Source organism: Pseudorasbora parva, chromosome 5, assembly GCF_024679245.1.
Source record: "Pseudorasbora parva isolate DD20220531a chromosome 5, ASM2467924v1, whole genome shotgun sequence".
In the NCBI taxonomy this organism is placed as follows: Eukaryota; Metazoa; Chordata; class Actinopteri; order Cypriniformes; family Gobionidae; genus Pseudorasbora; species Pseudorasbora parva.
The window spans coordinates 35,869,485-35,892,228 of record NC_090176.1 but is presented as its reverse complement, the minus strand read 5'-3'; the positions used below and the strand labels follow the sequence as shown (position 1 = coordinate 35,892,228).

General features: G+C 36.0%; 2 protein-coding genes across 3 annotated transcripts in view; one reads left to right on the top strand and one right to left on the bottom strand.

The window, feature by feature from the left end:
• Positions 1–1,979: 1,979 nt before the first annotated feature.
• Positions 1,980–12,987, bottom strand: cnga4 (cyclic nucleotide gated channel subunit alpha 4). Its single transcript, XM_067445060.1, has 7 exons — positions 12,472–12,987; positions 12,177–12,278; positions 11,774–11,880; positions 10,082–10,751; positions 8,645–8,804; positions 4,785–4,950; positions 1,980–3,071 (listed from the first exon to the last, which is right to left on the bottom strand). Exons 1-7 carry the CDS (start codon positions 12,591–12,593, stop codon positions 2,434–2,436), a joined length of 1,965 nt encoding a protein of 654 aa, XP_067301161.1. The 5' UTR covers positions 12,594–12,987; the 3' UTR covers positions 1,980–2,433.
• A 287-nt stretch (positions 12,988–13,274) lies between these two features.
• Positions 13,275–22,744, top strand: part of fhip1b (FHF complex subunit HOOK interacting protein 1B) — a 34,782-nt gene continuing 25,312 nt past the window's right edge. For both annotated transcript variants that reach the window (XM_067444064.1, XM_067444063.1), the window contains exon 1: positions 13,275–13,431. The gene's annotated coding sequence lies outside the window, so the exon portion shown is untranslated. The remainder of the gene's footprint in view (positions 13,432–22,744) is intronic.

Genomic DNA, 22,744 nt, shown 5'->3' with positions numbered 1-22,744 from the left:
ACCTGGTTGCCTTAACATTTTGAGTTTACTGAAATTAAAAATTTGAGTTGATACAATGAAGGAAATTTGTTTAATAAATAGAAACTCAAAATATTGTTTCTGAACCACATACAAAATGTGATAAATCATGAAAATAGCCCTATTTTGCATGTTTCACTGTATCATCAGAAACAAAACACACACAATTACCCAATATGCTTACAAAATCTTTTAATAATCTTTTAATAAAGGTTGTCGAATCTCAAAAAAATGTTCATTGTATTAACATTGTATTTAATTTTAATTTCAATGAACTCAAAATTTTAAGGCAACCAGTTAACTTTTTTTCTAAATAATTTTTTACAGTGTACTCACTGTGAATAATGAAAAACAGATTTAAACACTATAAGACTAACTGTGTTGAGCTATATAACTATGGATAGTTTTCTGTTGATGAATGAATCCAAACAGTTGCTCACCTGTTAATAAAAAACATAATAAAATAAAGCGTCTTTAGTGTTTCCATGGTTTCTACAAAATAAAACTGGAAATCGAGGGTAAAGCAGGTATGATGTCTTTGATAGGCATCGCAACAAAACTATCCCGGTTATGTCCTGGTTAAAATAGCTTACTTCTCTGGATTTAAACATTTTTGGAAACATTTGGGATATTGTAAGTACACAAGTTAACAAAATATACAACACTGTTCTAGTGTTTTTTTTTAAATAACAAAAATCGCACACCTTGTGCCTTTAATGATGTCTTATGTAAAATAAAATTTGTTATTTGAGAACTAAAAGCTCTCTTTTTGCTTTTTGTGCAGTCATAATCTTTAAGAAACTAACCTGAGGACAGAGGCGATCAGCACTAGTGGGTAACACTATGCACCCAGTGGTAGGGCCAGTAATTTGCTACCACAGCAGGGCTCGGCGCAGGAGTGTAGTTGAGACAGGCCCCTGATACACCACCACCACCACAGCACAGAGAAACAAACAGAGTACGAGAGAGAAGAATACGCTGTTTCTGTGTTTGATTTCACTTGATTTGTTATTAAGCAAGATAAGACATGCACGTTCTGCAATGCGTTCAAAACAAACACACTTACTCTGAGAATTGCATTGCAGTGTGTCAGCCCACAACAGGAGAGCAAGAGCGAACCAAGTTGAAAGTCATATCAGTACTAACAATTTAAATGGATAATATACAGCATATTTAGGCATGCACAATAATTAGCTTGAGTCAACATAATTAGTATTCTTCATTTGTTGCTTAATTGAAGAAGAACATTATCAGACTTACTCAATTAAGAAGGTGCGATGATTAGAATAAAGTGCACAGCAGTATGTTGATGTCCCTTTTCAATGGAGTTTGCAATTCCAGAAGCACACTGAGCAAAGATAAACAGCATTGAACCCAGATCAACACTGAATACACCAGATTTCCTACATTTTTATAAACCTAACAAATAATGAACACTGGTAGGAAATTTCACACCATGAGAACCAGGCTGACATGTAAGGTGGACCAGAGGACTGTTTGGGTGGGCCGTACAGTTACTTAAGTGCACCGACCAGAATAAATCCTCTTTTTTGAAGTATTTAAGATGGATCTTGAGCTGCTCAATTCCTTTAAAAACTGTATGAGACATTTACTTCCAAACTGAAGACCTCTAGTTTCATGTTTTGAGCAATATAACTGTGAAACTGGAGTATGTGCTGCCACCTAGCGTCTGAATTGAGCTAAGCAACGCTATTAGTGGGATCATATAATGTAGCTTTGATTTCTAGATGTTTGCATTTGCAGTTTTAGTATATTAATTTCTCTTTTTTAAATTAAAAACAATGCTCTCAAATTTTAATAAACTTTCCTTTAATGTTTCACATAAAACATATACACATAATGGTACATATTATTTTGTATCTACATGCCATAAATTTATTAGATGCATATTATGGTACAATGATATCCACTACCATTTAACGGTTTGGGGTCATTTTAATTTAATGCTTTTGAAAGAAGTATATTATGCTCAGTTATTTGATCTGAAAAATAGTGAAAATAGTAATATTGCTACTTTTGAACAATATTGCTGTTGAATAACTGTTTTCTATTTAAATATATTTTAAAATGTAATTTATTCCTGTGTTGGCAAAGCTAAATTTTCAGCATCATTATTCAGTGTCACATGATCCTTCAGAATTCATTCTAATTTGCTGATTTGCTGCCCAAGAATAAATATTTCTTATTATCAATCTATTATTATCAATGTTAAAAACAGATGCTGTGTAATATTTTGGTAAAAACTGTAACAAAGGATTCTTTGAGGAATTTAAAGTTCAAAATAACACTATAAATGTCTTTATTATCACTTTTAATGTACCCTTGCTGAATAAATGTTTTTTTAATCTTTCTGACCCCACACCTTTGAACGGTATTTTACATATTATTTCCTACCTAATTTTCATCTCTTTTCTGATCCTGATGGGTTTCTGTTTTTATCAACTCTTCCTCTCTCTCTTCTTTCTCTTTTTCACTTATCTCATTTCCTCCTACTTTCTTCTTTTCACCCAGGCGCTCCTCTCCTCCATCGCCCTCTCCTCTCTCTCCTTCAACCACTGACTCCTCTTCATCTTCCTTCTCTCCTTCTCTTTCACCTTCTCCTTCTCCTTCCCCATCCCCAATCTCCCTCTCTTTTACTTTACCCCACTCTTCTATTTCCCCCTGTGCACCCTCGGCCACAAAGCCTTCCCATCCTTCTGTCTGCAGTTCCAGTTGTTCCACTCTGTGCATCATTTTGCGGGCACTAGACTCCAGTTCAGCTATCAGGCGTGCCAGTTTGGTCTGCAGCGTTTCTAGGCAGGCATCTAAACGGGTCACCTTGTCCTCCGTTTTCTCCACCTCTCCCTCTACTTCATCGGTCTCTTCCAGCATCCCCATCTTTGTCAGGATCTGACGACCCTTCTCCTCCAACAGGCGCTTGGCAGCAGGGTACTCAAGAAGTGTTTCAGTCAGGTCCTCTTTCGATAGGCTGAACAGATCTGAGTAACCAATGCTGCGAATGTTGGCCGTTCGTCTGTTTCCTGATTTGTTACCTGTGCATTCATTTGAGTTGTGATGAATATGTGTTATTTATAGTGATTCATGTTTTAATAAAGCTAAATTTGCTTTTCTTCTGTATACATATTTAACCCTTTACAGACATATCAACCGTATGGTCATACTTTTGGAAAATTATGGCAAACAGGTGTTTATGTATTTTTTCTTTTATTTTGCCATATTTTTATTGTTTAGATTCCACCCTACTAACTACATCATTATGGTTTGATTCCCTTAACTGATATCATGTTTGACCCTATTGTTTGATGACTGATCAGCACACTACAAAAAATGATTTTACTTAGTATTTTTGTCTTGTTTCCAGTCAAAATTTTGAAAAATTCTTACATTAAGAAACATTTGACAAGTAAAAATGATTGTCTTTTGGGGAAAAATAACTCAAAATTAAGAGTTTTTTTTTCTTAAAATAAGATAAATAATCTGCCAGTGGGGTAAGTAAAATAATCTTGTTTTAAGATTATTTTGCTTACCCCACTGGCAGATTATTTTGCAAAACAAGACAACTTTTGCTTGTCTACTTGTTTTAAGAATTTTTAGTTGTTTGGACTAGAAACAAGACAAAAATACTAAGTAAGGAAAAGCATTTTTTGCAGTGCAACTTCATTCTTTTGTGATCGGCTAAAATGCGCAAACTGATGCTGCCACCTGAAAACTGAAAATCCCATCCCTCCATGCCAAAATCAGACAGGCGGTGGAGCAATAGAGCTATAGAAGAATTTTGTCTCATCTGCTTCAATTGACTGAAGTTTTCACATTCAATGTAAGGTCTACCATGCGGTTGAGAAATCAGTTAAAGGGTTCACAAAAAAATTATATTTTACAATAATTTACTCACTATTATGGTGTTTGAAAGTGTTTGATGTGTTTTGAGGTGTTTGAATTTTCAGTGTTAAACAAATGTTATTGTATGGATTCAGAAGACTACACTGTAAAAAAAAAATTATAATCAATACAAATAAACAAATAAATTGTTAGTTTTTGTTGGCTAAAGTTAAAAAAAGTAAGGAACCTGGTTGCCTTAAAATTTTAAGTTTATTGAAATAAAAAATGTGAGTTGATACAATGAAGAAAATAAGTTTAATAAATAGAAACTCAAAATATTTTTGTATCTGAACCACATAAAAAATTTGATAAATCATGAAAACAGCACCATTTGGCATGTTTCACTGTATCATCAGAAACAAAACACACACAATAACCCAATATGCTTACAAAATCTTTTAATAATCTTTTAATAAAGGTTGTCGAATCTCAAAAAAATGTTCATTGTATTAACTCAAAATTTAAATTTCAATGAATTTTAAGGCAACCAGGTAACTTTTTTTCTAAATATTTTTTTACAGTGTATGTATATGACTGTCTATATATATATAATCTCATATGGATTATTTTTGTTGTATAAATAACAATCCACATTTCTTGTATGGAAAACAGAAGCATGATCACAAGAATGTATAATCTCAGCCTAAATATCATACACAGAAGAAACAAATTACTTATTATTTCTAAGCCTTCAAAGAAAAGTGAGAGCACTTTATTTTGTGGTTGATGTTGTAAAAGAAAATTATCAAAATTGAACCCACCACCATGTTGATGGATATAGGTTATTATTTTAGTCAATACTAATTATAACGAATATGATTATGCTGAATGTAGCGAATACTGTTCTGGTCTTTAGCATTTCATACCTTTGATATTCAGGATACTGATTTCTCCAAAGAAGTTTCCATCCCCCAGAACAGCAAACTGAGTGACTCCATCATCTGCAACCACTGCCAGCTTTCCCTCTTTAATGATGTACATCTCATGACCTACATCCCCCTTTTTACATACGTACTCTCCCGGGCTATACACCTAAGAAGGATAGATTTACTAGCTAAGTATACAGTAATGATAACAGCAAACATAAAAAATATTGCTGAGGTCAAATAACATGCAAGACTCGGTTTAACTGACTCTAATGTTAGACTTTTTCTTGTCCAGGGGTCCATTCTTCATACCTCATCTGAGATGATTTGACAGATGCCAGATCTTCTAATAGTGAGAGCTGATCTCTGACCTCCGAATTTGTGGCTTTGATTAAAATATATGGAGTAACGGGTTAGTTCACCCAAAAAAATGTAATTTGTGTCAACTCACCCTAGTTCCAAATCTGTAAGACCTTTCGGAACACAAATTAAGATATTTTTGATGAAATCCGAGAGATCTCTGACCTCATGTTGATGAATGAGTCGACCCAATGTCTATACAAAGTTATTACCACTTTCAAGGCCCAGATAGATAGTAAAAACATTGATAAAATAGTCCATGGGACTACAGTGGTACAATTCTATAGTCCCATGGACTATTTTAATGATGTCTTTACTACCTTTCTGGGCCTTGAAATAGTTAATAAAACGTTGCAGTACCTTTCTGGGCCTTGAAATAGTTAATAACGTTGTAGTTTCAGGAGTCATTTGAATTCATTAAAAATCTCTTAATTTGTTCCAAAGATGAAAGAAGGTCTTATGGATATGGAACGACACAAGGGTGAGTAATTAATGACAGAAATGTCCTTTTTGGGTGAACTAACCCTTTAAATTGTCTGAGATTTAAGCATGTTCTATGTTTATTGGCCGTAGGGGCACGTTCAAGCTCAAACCGGTGTGCAACATTTTGTTACAGTTTCCAGTTTGAAAAACATTTTTTCCTGGAAACGGTGTGCAACGGGTTTTGAGATAATTTTTTCCTTGTTTAGTGGGTGTGTCGAAAATTTCAGCCCAATCAGCAGCAACATAAACCACGTGGTATTAAGGAGACAGCTCGCACAATGAGTCCGACTAAAGTCGTTTACAAATGTGTCCACTGCAGCTTGGTATAGGCAACAATTGAAGATATTAGAAGACGTATTTGTCGTAAAGGTTTTATAGTTTTATAGGATATTTATACAGATTTCATCTTGCTCTGAATTTTTTACCAAAAGAACACAAAGGATGGCCTTTTCATCATCAGAAACAGGGTGTTCAATCAATGCATGACCGTTTCCGTTTAAAAAAAAAGTTTCGAAGCGTTTTTGGGGGGCTGTACTCAGCCCAGGGACCTATTGCACAAAACTAGGATAAGGGATTAAGCCGGGATATCTTCGTGACCATATAGCTTAATTTATTCGCTTATATACGGTTATCCTTTGTTATCATTCTTGGTGTGAGTGTGCCTTTAGGGTTGTGCAATATAGGCCCCAGATGTATTGATACTCAAAACTACGATCAGCAATGCAGCGATTGGCTGGCAGCAAGACAGAAAAGTAATGACATCCTCATTTTAAAAACCCATCAATTAATATAATACACAAATTACATTTCTAGTGCTTGCTACATGATTCCCAATTATTTCCAATTTTTCAAGATTTCTATTATTTGTACAGGCTTTACATTTTTATTTCAATGTTTAATTTTACCATTAAAGTTTGACAGCACAGCAGCATTTTTTTTTACTAAGTCATCTGCATCTCTGTGCTGCATCAAGCCACTCCCATAATAGCTGTCACCATTCAAATGAATGCGCAGCTTAGACTAACTGTACATCGTGTGTAAGACTTCAATACAATTATTAGGTAATTATTTCCTCCTGAATAAACCTCTCTATGAGTAAAACTATCTGTGTACAGGTCCTTCTCAAAAAATTAGCATATTGTGATAAAGTTCATTATTTTCCATAATGTAATGATACAAATTAAACTTTCATAGATTTTAGATTCATTGCACACCAACTGAAATATTTCAGGTCTTTTATTGTTTTAATACTGATGATTTTGGCACACAGCTCATGAAAACACAAAATTCCTTTCTCAAAAAATTAGCATGTTTCATCTGACCAATAAAAGAAAAGTGTTTATAATACAAAAACAGTCAACCTTCAAATAATTATGTTCAGTTATGCACTCAATACTTGGTCGGGAATCCTTTTGCAGAAATGACTGCTTCAATGCGGCGTGGCATGGAGGCAATCAGCCTGTGGCACAGCTGAGGTGTTATGGAGGCCCAGGATGCTTCGATAGCGGCCTTGAGCTCATCCAGAGTGTTGGGTCTTGCGTCTCTCAACTTTCTTTTCACAATATCCCACAGATTCTCTATGGGGTTCAGGTCAGGAGAGTTGGCAGGCCAATTGAGCACAGTAATACCATGGTCAGTAAACCATTAACCAGTGGTTTTGGCAGTGTGAGCAGGTGTCAGGTCGTGCTGAAAAATGAAATCTTCATCTCCATAAAGCTTTTCAGCAGATGGAAGCATGAAGTGCTCCAAAATCTCCTGATAGATAGCTGCATTGACCCTACCCTTGATAAAACACAGTGGACCAACACCAGCAGCTGACATGGCACCCCAGACCATCACTGACTGTGGGTATTTGACACTGGACTTCAGGCATTTTGGCATTTCCTTCTCCCCAATCTTCCTCCAGACTCTGGCACCTTGATTTCCGAATGACATGCAAAATTTGCTTTCATCTGAAAAAAGTACTTTGGACCACTGAGCAACAGTCCAGTGCTGCTTCTCTGTAGCCCAAAAGTGGCTTGACCTGGGGAATGCGGCACCTGTAGCCCATTTCCTGCACACGCCTGTGCACTGTGGCTCTGGATGTTTCTACTCCAGACTCAGTCCACTGCTTCCGCAGGTCCCCCAAGGTCTGGAATCGGTCCTTCTTCACAATCTTCCTCAGGGTCTGGTCCCCTCTTCTCGTTGTGAAGCAGTTTTTTGCCACACTTTTTCCTTCCCACAGACTTCCCACTGAGGTGCCTTGATACAGCACCCTGGGAACAGCCTATTCGTTCAGAAATTTCTTTCTGTGTCTTACCCTCTCTCTTGAGGGCGTCAATGATGGCCTTCTGGACAGCAGTCAGGTCGACAGTCTTACCCATGTTTGCGGTTTTGAGTAATGAACCAGATTTGGAGTTTTTAAAAGCCTCAGGAATCTTTTGCAGGTGTTTAGAGTTAATTAGTTGATTCAGATGATTAGGTTAATAGCTCGTTTAGAGAACTTTTTCATGATATGCTAATTTTTTGAGATTTTGGGTTTTTATGAGCTGTATGCCAAAATCATCAGTATTAAAACAATAAAAGACCTGAAATATTTCAGTTGGTGTGCAATGAATCTAAAATATATGAAAGTTTAATTTTTATCATTACATTATGGAAAATAATTAACTTTATCACAATATGCTAATTTATTTTGAAGGACCTGTATATTTTATTATAGACTACAAAACATTATAATATTATTTTCAAATTAGCTTAGTTTTTAATTCATTATTAGTTCCTGGTTCAATAAGGTACTTTTGTAGGAAAGTAGCAGTGGCTGCGACAGACTTTAAGTATCACCTCAGCTTAAAAAGATGCAATTTATTTTTACATGAAAGCCTGCTCTCAAGCAAGTTTGAGCTTACAGACCTGTTGCTATGACAGCAATTCAAATAAGCTTTGAAGGACCTAACAATCGTCAACAGTAAAATCCAGATATGTGAGTAATCCAAGTATGAAGAACGGGCCCCTAGGTGAGCCACCTGTTTTCTAACCTGTGGGGTGAGTTTAAGTACCAGCTGCTCCAACAGACTTTTCTCACAGTTCTGAAAGATGGTGACTTTAGACAGAGTGGGCAGATGAACGCTCACGGCAGTTGCTGTCTGAAGTGTGATTGGGAGATGTTGAAGAATCTCATTTTCCCGTGTGATCTTCCTGTTCCAGACACATAATTTGGGTGGAAACAAACATAAAAAAATAAAACAAAACTTGGGAACAACTGGGTAAAAGTATGACTAAACAATGCAGATTTATTTTCACAGCCGCCTTTGCTCATATTTAGTGCCAATATTAGTGGAGGGCACTGTACACTCAAATAAAGGTTCTTAAATGGTTCTTTGGCAGGGTGTATGTTTCCTTGAAGAACCTTTAATATCAAAAGAACCATTCCATTGCACAAAAGGATCTATGTAGTGCAAAAAGGTTCTTTAGACTATAAAATGCTTGGGGAAAAAATGGTTCTTTAAAGAACCTTTCACAAAACGGTTCTTTGGGGAACCAAAAATGGTTCTTTTATGGCATCACCAACGTGAAGTGAGCCCATTTTTGGTTCTTCCTGGCACCTTTATTTTAAGGGTGTATTTGTCAGACTATGACCACCACAAAACAAACTATACTTAATTAGTTTAAAGGGTTAGTTCACCCAAAAATGAAATTTCTTTCATTAATGACATAAATAAAAAAACTAAGACTTTATTCAGCATTGTCTTCTCCTCCGTGTTCCTCAAATAAAGATTCAAATGCCCTGAATCATGATTTGGACCGTGTGTCAAACTTGCAAAATGCTGAAATCACGTGGCATTGGCGATGCGAATCATGAATCAATCTGCTAATTCACAACCGTTTGAATCTTTATTTGAGGAACACGGAAGAGAAGACAATGCTGAATAAATTTGTAGTTTTTGTTATATTTGGACTAAAATGTATTGTCGACGCTTCAAAAGAGTCTAACTAACCAACTGATGTCACATATGGACAACTTTGATGATGTTTTCATTACCTTCTGGACGTGGACAGCAAGTGTGCATACACTTACATTCAAAGGACAGAAAGCCCTCGGCCTAAATCTAAAATATCTTAAACTGTGTTCCGAGGATGAACGGAGGTCTTACGGGTGTGGAACGACATTAGGGTGAGTCATTAATGAAAGAAATTTCATTTTGGGGTGAACTAACGCTTTAATGTGATCCAGATTATCAGCAGCAACGTAAATACTTTTATTTACGCATTATATAAAAATCATGCAATATATTTTTTAAATTGTCTTACAATGTTATAGCATTAGATATCGCATGTATATCATGTGTCTATCCTGTGCATAAATTGGCCCTGTTGACCGTAAACTTTTAAACGCAGAGTATACTAGTTGAGTGAACTATAATAATTGGTGTATTATGCTGTTTGGGCTGACAGACTATAATAGGAAGACCCACTTGTTGATGTGCAGATGCTGGTACCAGTCGTTGACGCGTTTCTGCAGTTCTTTGCTAATGCGCCGGCTGCGCAGGTAACCCTTCACCAGCTCGTGATTGGGAAAAAACACGTTGTCACGATTGCGCAAGCTTGATATCACGTCCCCCATGCTCCCCACGACGGATGCAAACACCAGCACTGCGATCAACATGTCTGCGATCAGAAATAGATACTCTTCTTCACATTCGGGCGTGGGAGTGTCACCTACTGTGGTGAGGATGAGAGTGGAAAACCAGAAGCAGTAGAAGTACTGGCGTCTCGTGGAAGCAAACTCCGGGTCGGAGATGTTGGGATAGACCCAGGGATCCGCACCAAAGCCTATGTAATTAGACAGGGAGAAGTAGATGCAGGCGTTCCAGTGGATGAGCACGAAGATATACAGCATGAGTTTGGCGACACGGAAGGTGTTCGGATAGGCTGTGCGCGTTTCCATGCGGTCCAAGGCCTCGTTCATGCGGCCCGTGCGCATGAAGCGGTTGATCCGGACTAGAGGCGTATGGATCCCCAGTTTCAGATAGAGCAGATCAGTGGGTAACAGAGAGACAATGTCCCATTTGAATCGAGAGGAGCGTAGGTAACGCATTTTCAAAAGGGACAAGTCTCGCACTAGGATACCCTGCTCCAGAAAACCTGTAAAGAGAAAGCCTTTTTTAAAAGAGTGTCTAGGTTTTCCAGAGGGCCATTGTGGCAATCTGGGGAACATTTATGCAATGACAACAAAAAGATTTTAAAACAATTTGATGTTTTAAAAAAATTACAAAAAAAATTACAAAAAAATCATTCATATTTTACATTTTATTTTATTTATATCAAAGGCACAGTATGTAAGTTTCACCACTACACTATAAAAAAGTATATGTTCAATAAGTTATGACAACATATGTTTTTACACTGTTTTAACTCATCAAAATAAGTTAAGAAATTATCAACTTTTTTTTATAAATCATACAAGATGTAACTCATTTTTTAAGTTTCACATAATCTAAGTTGGAATAACTTAAACATCTATGTCAATTGTACTTAAAAATTTCAGGCTGTGCCTTTTTTAATATGAGAGACTTGTTGCACTTTGCAGTAATCTAGACCGAAATTAGAATATAATATAAAAACTGTGTGACTAAATGACTGTTGCTAAATGAAATGCAATTAATTTGAAAATATATTGCACGATGGAGAAAGTTAATTATGCTGTGATAGCCACTTGACAAAATAGTGTTGTCTCTGAGGCATGGTAAAAACTCCATTCGTGGTGAATCAAGAAAACAAGCAATTTAAACAACAAGACTAACAGTGTTGTGCTATGATTCATTTCAAACTGATAAATGTAAGTCCAAACTTGCTTCTTTGGTGTTGGCATTGTTTCTATGTAAATCAAGGGTTGCATGGATATTACGTCATTGACAGGCAACGCAAGGACACGTAAAACAGCTGATTTTTTTTGTTTTGTTTGTTTGTTTATTTTTTTTTTATTTTGTTTGGGATTATGTACTCAGGTCAACAAAATATATAACATTGTTCTAGTGGTTTTTAGATTTTAATCTAAAAATCTTACATATTGTGCCTTTAATCAATGGTGAAATCAATATTGAAACAAGAATTCTAAATTAAATTCAAAGTTAAATAAGATGGCTGCACTTACGATGCACACTTACCTGTGCGAAACCCAATGACCGTGTCAAGCACAAAAACCAAGTCACAGATATAATCCAAGGTGAGCCATGTTGCCAAATATGCCTCTTCAATTGTATAGAAACATGTCCTTTCAACAACATATATAGATTGTTTAACTTTAGTTCTCCCAGTACACAAGCATAATGATTTCTTAACAAATTAGCTATAATACTTGAAATCTAAATTATAACTGCATGTTTGGAATAACTTATAGAACTAAACTTTCTTCATTTCATTCATTTCATCTTCATTTCACAATTACAATTTTCTTTAAAAATATTGTTCTTATCAAAATGTAAAAATTAAATAAGTAATTAAAGCGTATATGCATAAATTGGTGCAGTTCCACATAAAGTAGTCAAACCTCACTCAATGTTTTCCTACCGGCATATTATGATGACCCAGTTGTAGCAGATAGGGAGTATCATAATTTGCAACCATGTATAGTAAAACTCTTCAGATGGATCAACTACCCATTCCTTCCAGCTGAGAGAGATATAGAACATTTTGTGTTAGTGTCTTTATAGCACTGCCTACGTTTTTTAATCCAAACCCCTTAAAATAACAAAGAACAGTAAGGTTGGAAGTATGGTTTGAGTCAGATTTAAACTTTATAAAGTTTTTACATTACAAAATGACCATAACAAATGTGACAATAAATATTTGAAATAAAACTCACTTTATTTTTGGTGTCTCCTCTTTCTTCGTCTTACTTGATTCCTGTCCCTTATTCTCATCCTCATCAGCATTCTTGATCTTGCGTTGCCATGCAAAAAGCCTTGACCAGCGATTTGTGTTCATGTTTAGTATTTACAACAAAAAAAATTAAGGTAGGCCAAGTGAGTTTATAACAATTTTACAAGACAGATGAAGGAAACAACCATTGTTTGACCACATAGCCGTGTCATAACAACAAGCAACCCCACCCATATAACACAGGTACTATGTGATGCTCATTGCCATGACAACATTTCTCCAGAGGAGGTAAGCAGTTTCCTCCTGGCTCAGCAATTTCTGAAAACTCTAGGGATAAGAATAGGGTAGCCGAGGAGCGGTAACGGAATGGAAAATAGTTTTTAGTAGGCTACTTCCAAAATAATATAGCTATCAAGTAAATAGCTATATTAAATAGGTCAAACTCTTATCTATTTTGGACTTAGAAACATAGGCAATGATTAGCTATCTTATTATTCTATAAAAAAATCTATAATGAAGTAGCCTAGGCTATAGGTAACATATCATATAGCATGGTAGTCTTTAGGCTGCTTTACTATCTTTAAAGTATTTTGAATGAATTAATCTTGTTTTAGTTGGTTTGCTTTGTAACTAGCCTAGGGAGGTAAAATTTCGTGCCAGCATAACGTGCCGTGTCAGTGTCTGGCACCCAAACGCAACGTCGACGTGATATAAATTCCCCATTTTCGCCTGCGGTGGCGCTCCAAGCAAAACAACATACTTCTCGCCGTGGCCGCCACCCTCCAATGTAACGTCACAGCGTCCCGTGCGCGTGGGTGTGTCCGTGGGTTCTGAGGAGAAAGATGGCTGCGGGACGAAGGGAAAGGTTGACAAATTTCTGATTCGCTGTTTGAGGATAGACAGGTTACGGCGGAGGACGAAGCGGAAAACAGCACTCGCTCGCGTAAGTATTTTTTCCTCAGTTTTTATCGGTCGAATCGCACTGTGTGGCGACGTCAGCATTCGTTTGCCGCTCGGCTCGCGATCTTAACGGACGGCGTCAAATCAAATCTGACCCGTTGCGAGCTCTCCGTGCGGTTAACGGTGAAACTCATACCAGATGAGACGAGAAGCATAGCTGCCAGTGAAAGAAAATATGCGTACTCCATATAGACCACAAAATGGACCCTATGGACGCGACAAAATGTGGTTAATTTTGTGTTATCCCTCTTGACATTAATCACCCAGAATAACGTTAACGGTTAGTGCACTTAACCGTTCAGTGCCCTTAACTGTTCATTGCCCAGTATGTGTGTGTGTGTGTGTGTGCGTGTGTGTGTTTAAATTGACACATCACTGCGTGGGAATGTGTACCGTGACACATAACGTTACTCATATGTAAAGTGAGAAAGAGGGAGCTGCATTGAACTAAACTTGAATAAGTTGTGATTAACAGCTGGTTAGGTATTTGTAGGTCATCTTCTTGGTATGAGCTAGTAAAACGATTCTATTGTGGTTTTGCTTGTGCTGTTATAAGTGCTTTTTACCTGCTATGGTACAGTAAAACCGGTAATATCTTTGTTGTCACAAGGGATGAACACCAGACTTTAAAATTACCATGTTGCTGTGTAGCTTAACGTTAAGTACTTAAAGCTTGGCTGTTTTAGCTAGTAAGTATGGTGCATAATTTCAACCCAAAACATGTATAATCATGTGGTCAAAGTCGACTTATAAATGCAATACAGACGTAATGTATGGTTGACAACAGTCTCTTATGAATATGATTATGGCAACAGCATTTGGCGGCAGGAATGCAAGCTGCTCATTTTAGTCTTTTTGTAGTGTGGCATTCATATAAAAGCCTTTTAAACATTTGTGCAAGATGTTGTTGCTGTATTTGTCATATTTAAGAGAAAAAAGTAATAATGGTTGGGTTTGATATTGTTTAACTTTTAACAGGTGTTAGCTTAGTATTTGGTTGTTTTAGGTGTAGGTGCTTTCAGCTACTCATTGTGTATTACTTTTATTGCAGACAATATGTGAGATTCATCATTCTATTGTAACAAATTGTTAAACGAAGTATAAAAGCCCATCTTGCAAACTTTTTTTACCTGGAAAGGCTAATGGTTTATAATTCAGCAGTATTATTTTTTTAGCATGATTGAGATTCTATTATAGTTTTTATAAATATTTGAATTGTTTTTATTTTTCTATTTTAATTTCATCTTAAGTTGTAGTAATTTTGTTTGTTGGTTTTTTCATTTTATGATTATTAATGTTATTATTATTATTACATTTTAAATATGCCCATATATTTGTAGTTGTTTGTACTGCATCAGGTTAGACTAAATGAAAATGAGAAATGCTGCTTTAGCAACTAATGTAAAATACATTTAATATAAAAAACAAACAAAAAATAGTAATGACATTTTTATTTTTTATTTTTTTTATTTGTATAAATGGTTTTGATTTTAGTTAACTACAATATCACAGATTAAATACTTTTACTCCATAAAGTCTATAGCATTTAGCTGCTAAAGCAACATTTCTATAAATCTATATAAACTTTTGTGCTCTGGTGAAGTTGTTTTTTTCTTTCCTCTTGCAGAGACACAAACATACACTTTTGCTGGAGTCATTTTTACCCGTTGTGTTCAGATTTATTCCCTTTCAGCAAATACCACAGCACTCCTGAACTCATTTTAGTGTCAGAATAACTGAACTTTGAACTCTTGATGATTAAAACCCAAGGAATGAATGTGACCAGTAGTGCAAACAAACTTGCTATCGTTCGTTCTTCTCTCTTGTTCTTGTTCTGTTCTGTTGTTCTCCAACTTAGTCTCAGACTTCAGTGGTGAAAACACTCTAGTTGGATTCCCATGCAGTTAGTCATTTATATCTTATGATTCACTTTTTTCCTTTTATTGGTTTTAACCTTCATTAGCATAAATATGAAACATGCCAACAGAGAAGTAAATGTGTAACCTAAAATTTGTATCATAAGGAAGTACAAACATTTGGTGGTAAAGAAATCTTTCAAATGTCCTTTCTTTTATTAAGCAGAAATGGACTACAGTATATTTGGGAGCAGTCTCTTTTCTGCGTGGTTAACTTGCATTTGATTTAAGATCTGTGATCTGATTTACCCCTTGTGTTTTTACTTTGTGTGGTGGCAACAGTGCAGCACAGATCCAAACCATTAGGCAACCATCACCTCTTCAGTTAAAAGAATGCACTGATATGTTTCTAGTCATTACACTTGCTCGTTTACCTTCTCCTGATCTGCTAACCTGCCATTAAGACTTTACCTGAGCTGCCAAGACAGACACCTGGCTAATGATTCATTGACCTCAGGGCAAATAAGAAAGAGAGACTGCTGTCTTCATTTGTTTATCTCTCTACCCCATTTTCCCCTGCTGTCAATTTCTCTAACAGCCTTGCATTGCGATATAGGTCAATATGCAAATTAATTGCTATAAAAAAAGATTTTCCAGTTAATTTGGCAGAAATGTGTTGTAATGTGTTTTATATTAAAATAAATTTACTACAAAAATGCTTCTCTAAATATGCATTGTATTAACAAGTACTGTATGTATTTCTCGAAGTTGTTTTTTTTTTAAATCATTGAAAGTTGAAACATTCTGTAGCTTTTATTCCTAAGTGATGTATATAATGCAATTAGCGTCAATTTATTTTATTTTATTTGTGCTAAATGAGAGTAAGTATGCCCATTGCCCAAATATTTTTACAGTGCATTTCACACATGCCTGTAGGTTTAATTTTACTTTAAATAAATGAACGCAATTGTAAGAGAACTTAGAGCTACACTGTGATATTTCCCCCATCTAGTGGTGTAAAGGTATATGACCATCCAGTGAATAATAGTTTCTGTTCCTCTCAATTCGGATTTAGTTTTAACTCCTACGGTGGCTGATTTAGTCCAAGATTAACATGGCAATCCCCCTCTTCACATTCGACACTGTGCCATCGAGTGTTAAATGGGAAAGGCGAAGCTTGAATTTATGGGTATGTCTCTCTTTGTCGAATGTACTTTCAAGAAGGAGGGGCAATATGGCGAACAGCATTCGAACCCCTCACCCGTATGTATTTTCAATGGCATATTATAAACTTACGAGAATACTTTATTACTTGAAAGAAGTAAATATACCTTAATGAGCACATATATTTTTGAAAGAACTAAGTGTTTTTAGCTAAGAATAAACTAAAAAAGTTACACAATGTAGCTTTAACAGACAATCCTTATGTCATATTCTATTGTGTAGCTCTTTTTAAATTCTAAAACACATTAATTGACGGCATACATGCAACAGTAGCTACGATTACATGGACACTTTTTGCTTCTATCTGAATTAATTAATTCAGATTGATGAATCCTAATGTAGTATTTACATGAACGTGAAATAAAGGGAATCGGGTTGATGTGCTAATTTACGGAGCAGATGAGTGGAAAGAGAATTTCAGAATGACGGGACAATTATTTATGACGCTTTATTTAACAGGAAGAACAGCTTGTTCTACATGTCATACGTCATTACGCTATTTCTATGTCATTGCACATGCGCAGTACTCTCCAATTTTGGTTTTCAGTCTGATCAAGTGTTTACCCTTCTATCAGATTACCAAAGGAATAAACCACCCTTTACAATCTAAATGAAATTTTAATCAGATCTGGCCAATTCATTCCGATTGATGTGGTTACTTTGTGACTTTTTTGTGCAATTTTTTTCTACTAGTCCGGTTACGATTACAGATTATTTGGGTCCATTAATCTGTAAATGCAGCTACTGACCCGATCGGACAAGGAAGGACTGAACCTCTCTCCTTACTGTCAATCCCTAGAGTTTATGAGTCAGAGAAAGACACATTTGCATTAATGACTTATGAGTTCATGTTTATGCACATGATGCAGGTATCTCCTCTACATGACCTTAATACTTGGGAAATTCTTGCGGTTGTCCTCGGACTCCTCGCCAAAGATGTATTGATTCTTACAGTTACTTCTAAAAAGCAGTTTCTGGAAACTTTGCATGTGATTGTTGGTGACTCCAAACTGTTTATGTTTGTTAATGTTTTAAGACATAGATTTGAATTTTGATATGCCAGTAGTGTGCATCTGTGGTGTTTGTGGTTGCAGGGTCGATAAAGAAATCACAGTGAAACACAAGGAGCTGACTGTTCTCTCTGGGTCGTTAAGCAGTCAGTAAGCAAGCAGAGCTGACTGACTCTCTGGACTACTCAGATAAGCTGCACTGTGTGTTTAGTCCCTTGTAGGGATGGGCATTTTTGACCATTTTTTCATTTTGAGATAGGTTGCACAACAATTGAATTTCTACGATTTCTTTGATGCTACAATTACGTAATCATTCAAAGGTGCAATTAAACAAATGGCAACTTACATTGTTCTGCGTACTAAAGATGTTTTAGTTTTTTTCTACAGCTTAAGGGTTTTTCCATTGTTTTAATCTTAGTTTTAGTATAACATCATAATACCATGTACTATGGCTGTGTGTATTTGACATAAGATCAAAATATGACTTGAAAAATAGGTAAAGTTGAAGAGTAAATGAGCGCCAGTAAACTGAAGCCCATATGACACATCCTATATGAGATTAATCAGATGTCTGAGATACACACCCTAAGCATAACATTATTACTTGTATCTGCATAAAAGGATGCAAATGCAAGTGAACTTGAACTAAGTTACATACACTAACCAGCAAGTGTTACTCCTGTTGTCGATGCGCTCTTCCCAGAACAGCGTGAAACACAGGCAATTAAATATTCTCATTATAATGTTATGTATATGGTAGGGCTGGGCGATATGGCCCAAAAAAAAAATCCCCGATTTTTTCACCAAAAATTCGATTTACGATTTAAAACGATTTTTTCCCCCTCCTACTTAAAATCAGTCTGCAGATGAAAAAGAAATTGTTCAAAACAAGTTTTAACTTTATTTTGTTTAGGTAAAATTAAATATTTGCGGCTTGGTAGAAGTGCCACCTGGGGTGCAAAACTTTCCGCATGTGAATAACCCCCGACTATTCCACAGTATAAATGGGCACCATATCTTTTGCAATATACAGTATACATATCAAAGGTTTATGAATTGATATGCAGATAAAATTAACTTTTATTAACAACAGTAATGTGCAAAAAAAGTATAGGGAAAATTTAAATGTAGCCTAATGCTCTTATTAAATATAGATTAGCATTGTTCTTCAATAGTCTCACACTGAACTGATCGACAGCTTCAGTGATTATTAAAGGAGCTCTTTACTTTACTGTAATTTAGTCACAATTTGAAGAAAAGTTTAGTTTTTCCTGAGACTGTGACTTCGTACTTTTCTCCATACATTAGGGAGTGGAAATCGCTAATAAATCAATAAGTGCTCTTCTGCTGGTTATAGTGGTGGGCATTTCATATCTTTTTTTAAATAAAAATGCTACAAAATGGATTACACATTTAAAAAAAATAAACTAAAAAAAACATTCGACTATTTCTTTCACAAGACCCCTTTAAACTTTTAGTTTTACAAACCATCACATTAAAAATAACATTACAATCGGATATCTAGAGCTTTGAAGTGCTGGAAATAAGTGTGAAGCTCTTGAAAACCATTGGAAAGTGCTTGAATTTCAATCTCCAAAGGTTGTACGAATCCTGAGATAAATAATGACAACAACAACATTAAATCCATGTGGTTTTACTACAGTACAATCGTGGTAAATGTTGGTGATTTGTGAGAGAAACCCCTGACCTTCGCTCAGCTCTGTTAGAGCTGATATCTGTGGTTTATAACAGAATTGTGCACCGACCGCTTCCACTAGATCACAGTAGCGATGGTATTAATTCTGTGGTGAATTTAAACGCTCTCTCACTGGATCACCAGCGCTGTGTATCGTGTCTGTCACGAGATTGGCCCGTGTGTGAGCTCGCGCTGCGTTCGTGTCAGCGCAGCTTTAAATGAGTATAGCGCCTACCGCGGTTCCGTTCAGACTTCAAACACACTTTGCAGCGGGGTATTGTTAATTGTTCTGTGAAAAACTGAACCAATTACGAATGACACGGTATGTTGTTAGACGCGATCCTTGTTGTTTGTGTACCTCTGTGGCAAACGCGCGCGGGGAGGGCTGAGCCATTACGGGAGCCCAGAGGGGAGCGTCAGCGGATTTGAAAGAGAAAACCGATTTTCATTCACAAAAATCGTCGTAAACTAAAAACTCGAATTAATTCATAAAATCGATTTATCGCCCAGCCCTAGTATATGGCAGATTGGCGCTGCTCATCTGTCAGTTAAAGAGGTACTTCAGCACTGGGAAGATGAATCTGTATTTAAACTGGGTCATGTATTTAAAATGTGAAATTATTTTTGAATTTGGTGCTTTCTAGACTGAGAATTGAGAAAAGACAGAAAATGTCTTTTTGTCTCATGGGGATGAAAGACTACAATTCCCAGAATGCTTCTCTGCCTTGTGAGGCCACTCCCAAAGCCACCACTTTGGGAGTGAATCACTTCCAAAGTGAATCACTTTTACTACTGAATCACTTTTACTTTCCAATCACTGCGTTCATCTTCATAAAATCAGTTCAGTTAGAGAACAGACACTACAATTAAAAACTGAAATTTTCTGTTCAATACATAGACCGTAAAAAAAGATGGACGACTCAACATTGTCTGTTTCCGCTTGCCAGATTTAAAGCTTTCAGGCGGCCTGCGTGGCGCTGACATCTTAAGACAGAGTCTGCGCAGTAGAGATTTTGGGACCAGAGTTGCGCAGTAGAGCGCAGGAAGTACAGTCATGATATCAAAAGGCGTGAAAGGTTCAGTATCTGAGAGGGAGACTGCAGGCTTGGTTCAATATATTGTGATTTAGCCGCTGAGGAGTGTCAGCACAAACGCAGCAGGAGTCAGATTACATGCATCGTGATGAATATTTGCGTCACCAGAGTAATTTTTCCAGAAATAAAATGCATAAATCTCTCGTCTCAGGGGGATTTGAGAGGGGGGAGCACGATCATTTGAATATACTCCAGGGTTTCTACTGATAGAAAGCCATATGCTAATCGCTGAAGTAACCCTTCTACTTTATCAAGTGATTCTAAACATCCCTGTGCATTTTTCGTTATGAGAAACATAGGCCTACTGTTGAAAACATATGTCGAGAAACAAATGACACTGTTACGATGCTCCGATCAATTGGCCTCAGATCGGTATTGGATGATAATCACATTCTATGACTCCATGTGTACAAAATTTGTCTGATCTCATGAGCTGATCACAATTTGATGATGTAATTTTTTTTAAATAAAACAAAAAAAAGTTTTGTGTTTTGATAACTGAAAAACTTTTTTTGTCATTAAAAAAAAGAGTTAAATTGAAATAAAATACACAAAAAAGCTTAGAAAGGCTCTTCCCTATGCTTTTAAACTCTCTGCCTCAATAACTGAAAATACAATTATATTAGGGCTGGGTATTATTGACACATTTCACAATTCGATTCGATTACGATTCAATATCGCAATAATCTGAAACCAGAATGAAAAAAAAGGTTTTGCTCAAAATGATGGCGTTTCCAAACAATGTAAAAACAATTAACATATATCGACATCGGCCAAAATGAGCTGAAAAATGTCAGCATATCGGCAAAAATCCAATATCGTGCATCCCTAGCAATACTGAACCCATAATATAATATGAATCACAATATTTTAAGCCAAATTAAAGAGTTTTTTAAAAACTTTTTAATTATCAAAAATTGCAATTATCAACATTACATAGTCATATTTCTACACCAATTCATTTTTTGAAAATAAACATTTAAATGGAGGATGTCATAAAAAAACATTTATTCAAACATGCATTAAATTTTTTTTTTTTTTAAAGTCACTGCATTCATAGTTTTTAATGATTGATCTTTGCTGTCATATCCTTGATCCATAGTCACATTATGCTGGAATGTTGCAGCCAGCAAAGCATTCGTAAAAACATTAGATAATTATTTATCTTAGCGTGGAAACTTGCAGATGAACTTTTCTGATAGTCTTCTTATGTTATCAGAAACTCATCTTGGGGTTTGTGAAGCACATAAATAACTGCCAATAAACTAAGACCAGGATGAAGTGCACATGTTATTCTTTGCATTGGTGTGGCAGCTAATATTGATCATAGGCTATTGACATTATATCTGAAGCCTCAAATTTCTGATTATGAAAGTGCTTTATGATATTCTTGAGTTTTTTGTTCCTGTTGACACTAGAACCTACTACTACTAGGGAACTCTTGATCCTAAACTGGACATTGTTTATATTTTATAGACAATAAATGTCATGGTACTGTCTTTTGCATATGCCGATAGAGCAATTTAGTCATTATGCATGTTGACGATAACTAACATATTCATTGCAGCTGCAGCACAGTATGATTTGGCAATGACGTGAGTGACCGACTCGACATAGCAAAAACTCTGAGGGAGAGAGACAGAGTATCAGAGTAGTGATCAGCTGGGCTGTGTGTGTGCACTAAACTAATTAAAGGAAACATAATTCCAAGCTATCGTACACACTGCCTCTTTGCTGGCTAGTAACTATGCACTTGTAAGTAGATGATGTTGGACTTGGTCTTAAACATGGAAAGCTGCTGTAGTTAAAAAAGCCTGTGACTCATAGTATCCAATCTACAGTACCAAGAAGCCTTTGTATCCCCTTGAGTTTGTGACACATGGTTCCTCCCTTGTACAGGGGCCCTTCCTCAAAAGACAGCCTCTATAGCATTATGTCATTGGAATTATGACCTGTCTTTCTTGGGTTGAGGGAGTTCTCATAGGGAAGGAAGCTTTGCTTATCATGATCAAGGAAGTATTTAATGAATGGTAAGGTGGAGTGTGTGTTCAGTGCAAGCTTCCTTAAATAGGCTTTAGAATTTTGTGTTTACATTTTTTGATTTTTTTATACAATTAATTATAGTCAATAATGTCAGGCATTATTGTTAAAGCTGACGCTGAAAAGTAAATGAATACCAGTAACCTGAAGAAATTTGCTTGCGGGATAAAACTAGATGAATCATGTTCTATATACTCGTATATACTTATCCTCAAAACACATATGTGAAATCAATCATAATTAATATATATATATAAATAATATAATAAGAATTTTATTTTATACTGTGGTTGCAATGTGCTAAGGCCATCCTTAAAAATATTTTGGTTTGCAGTAACAGTAAAAATGTTTTTTAAAAAGGGTCGGTAGGTAGGTC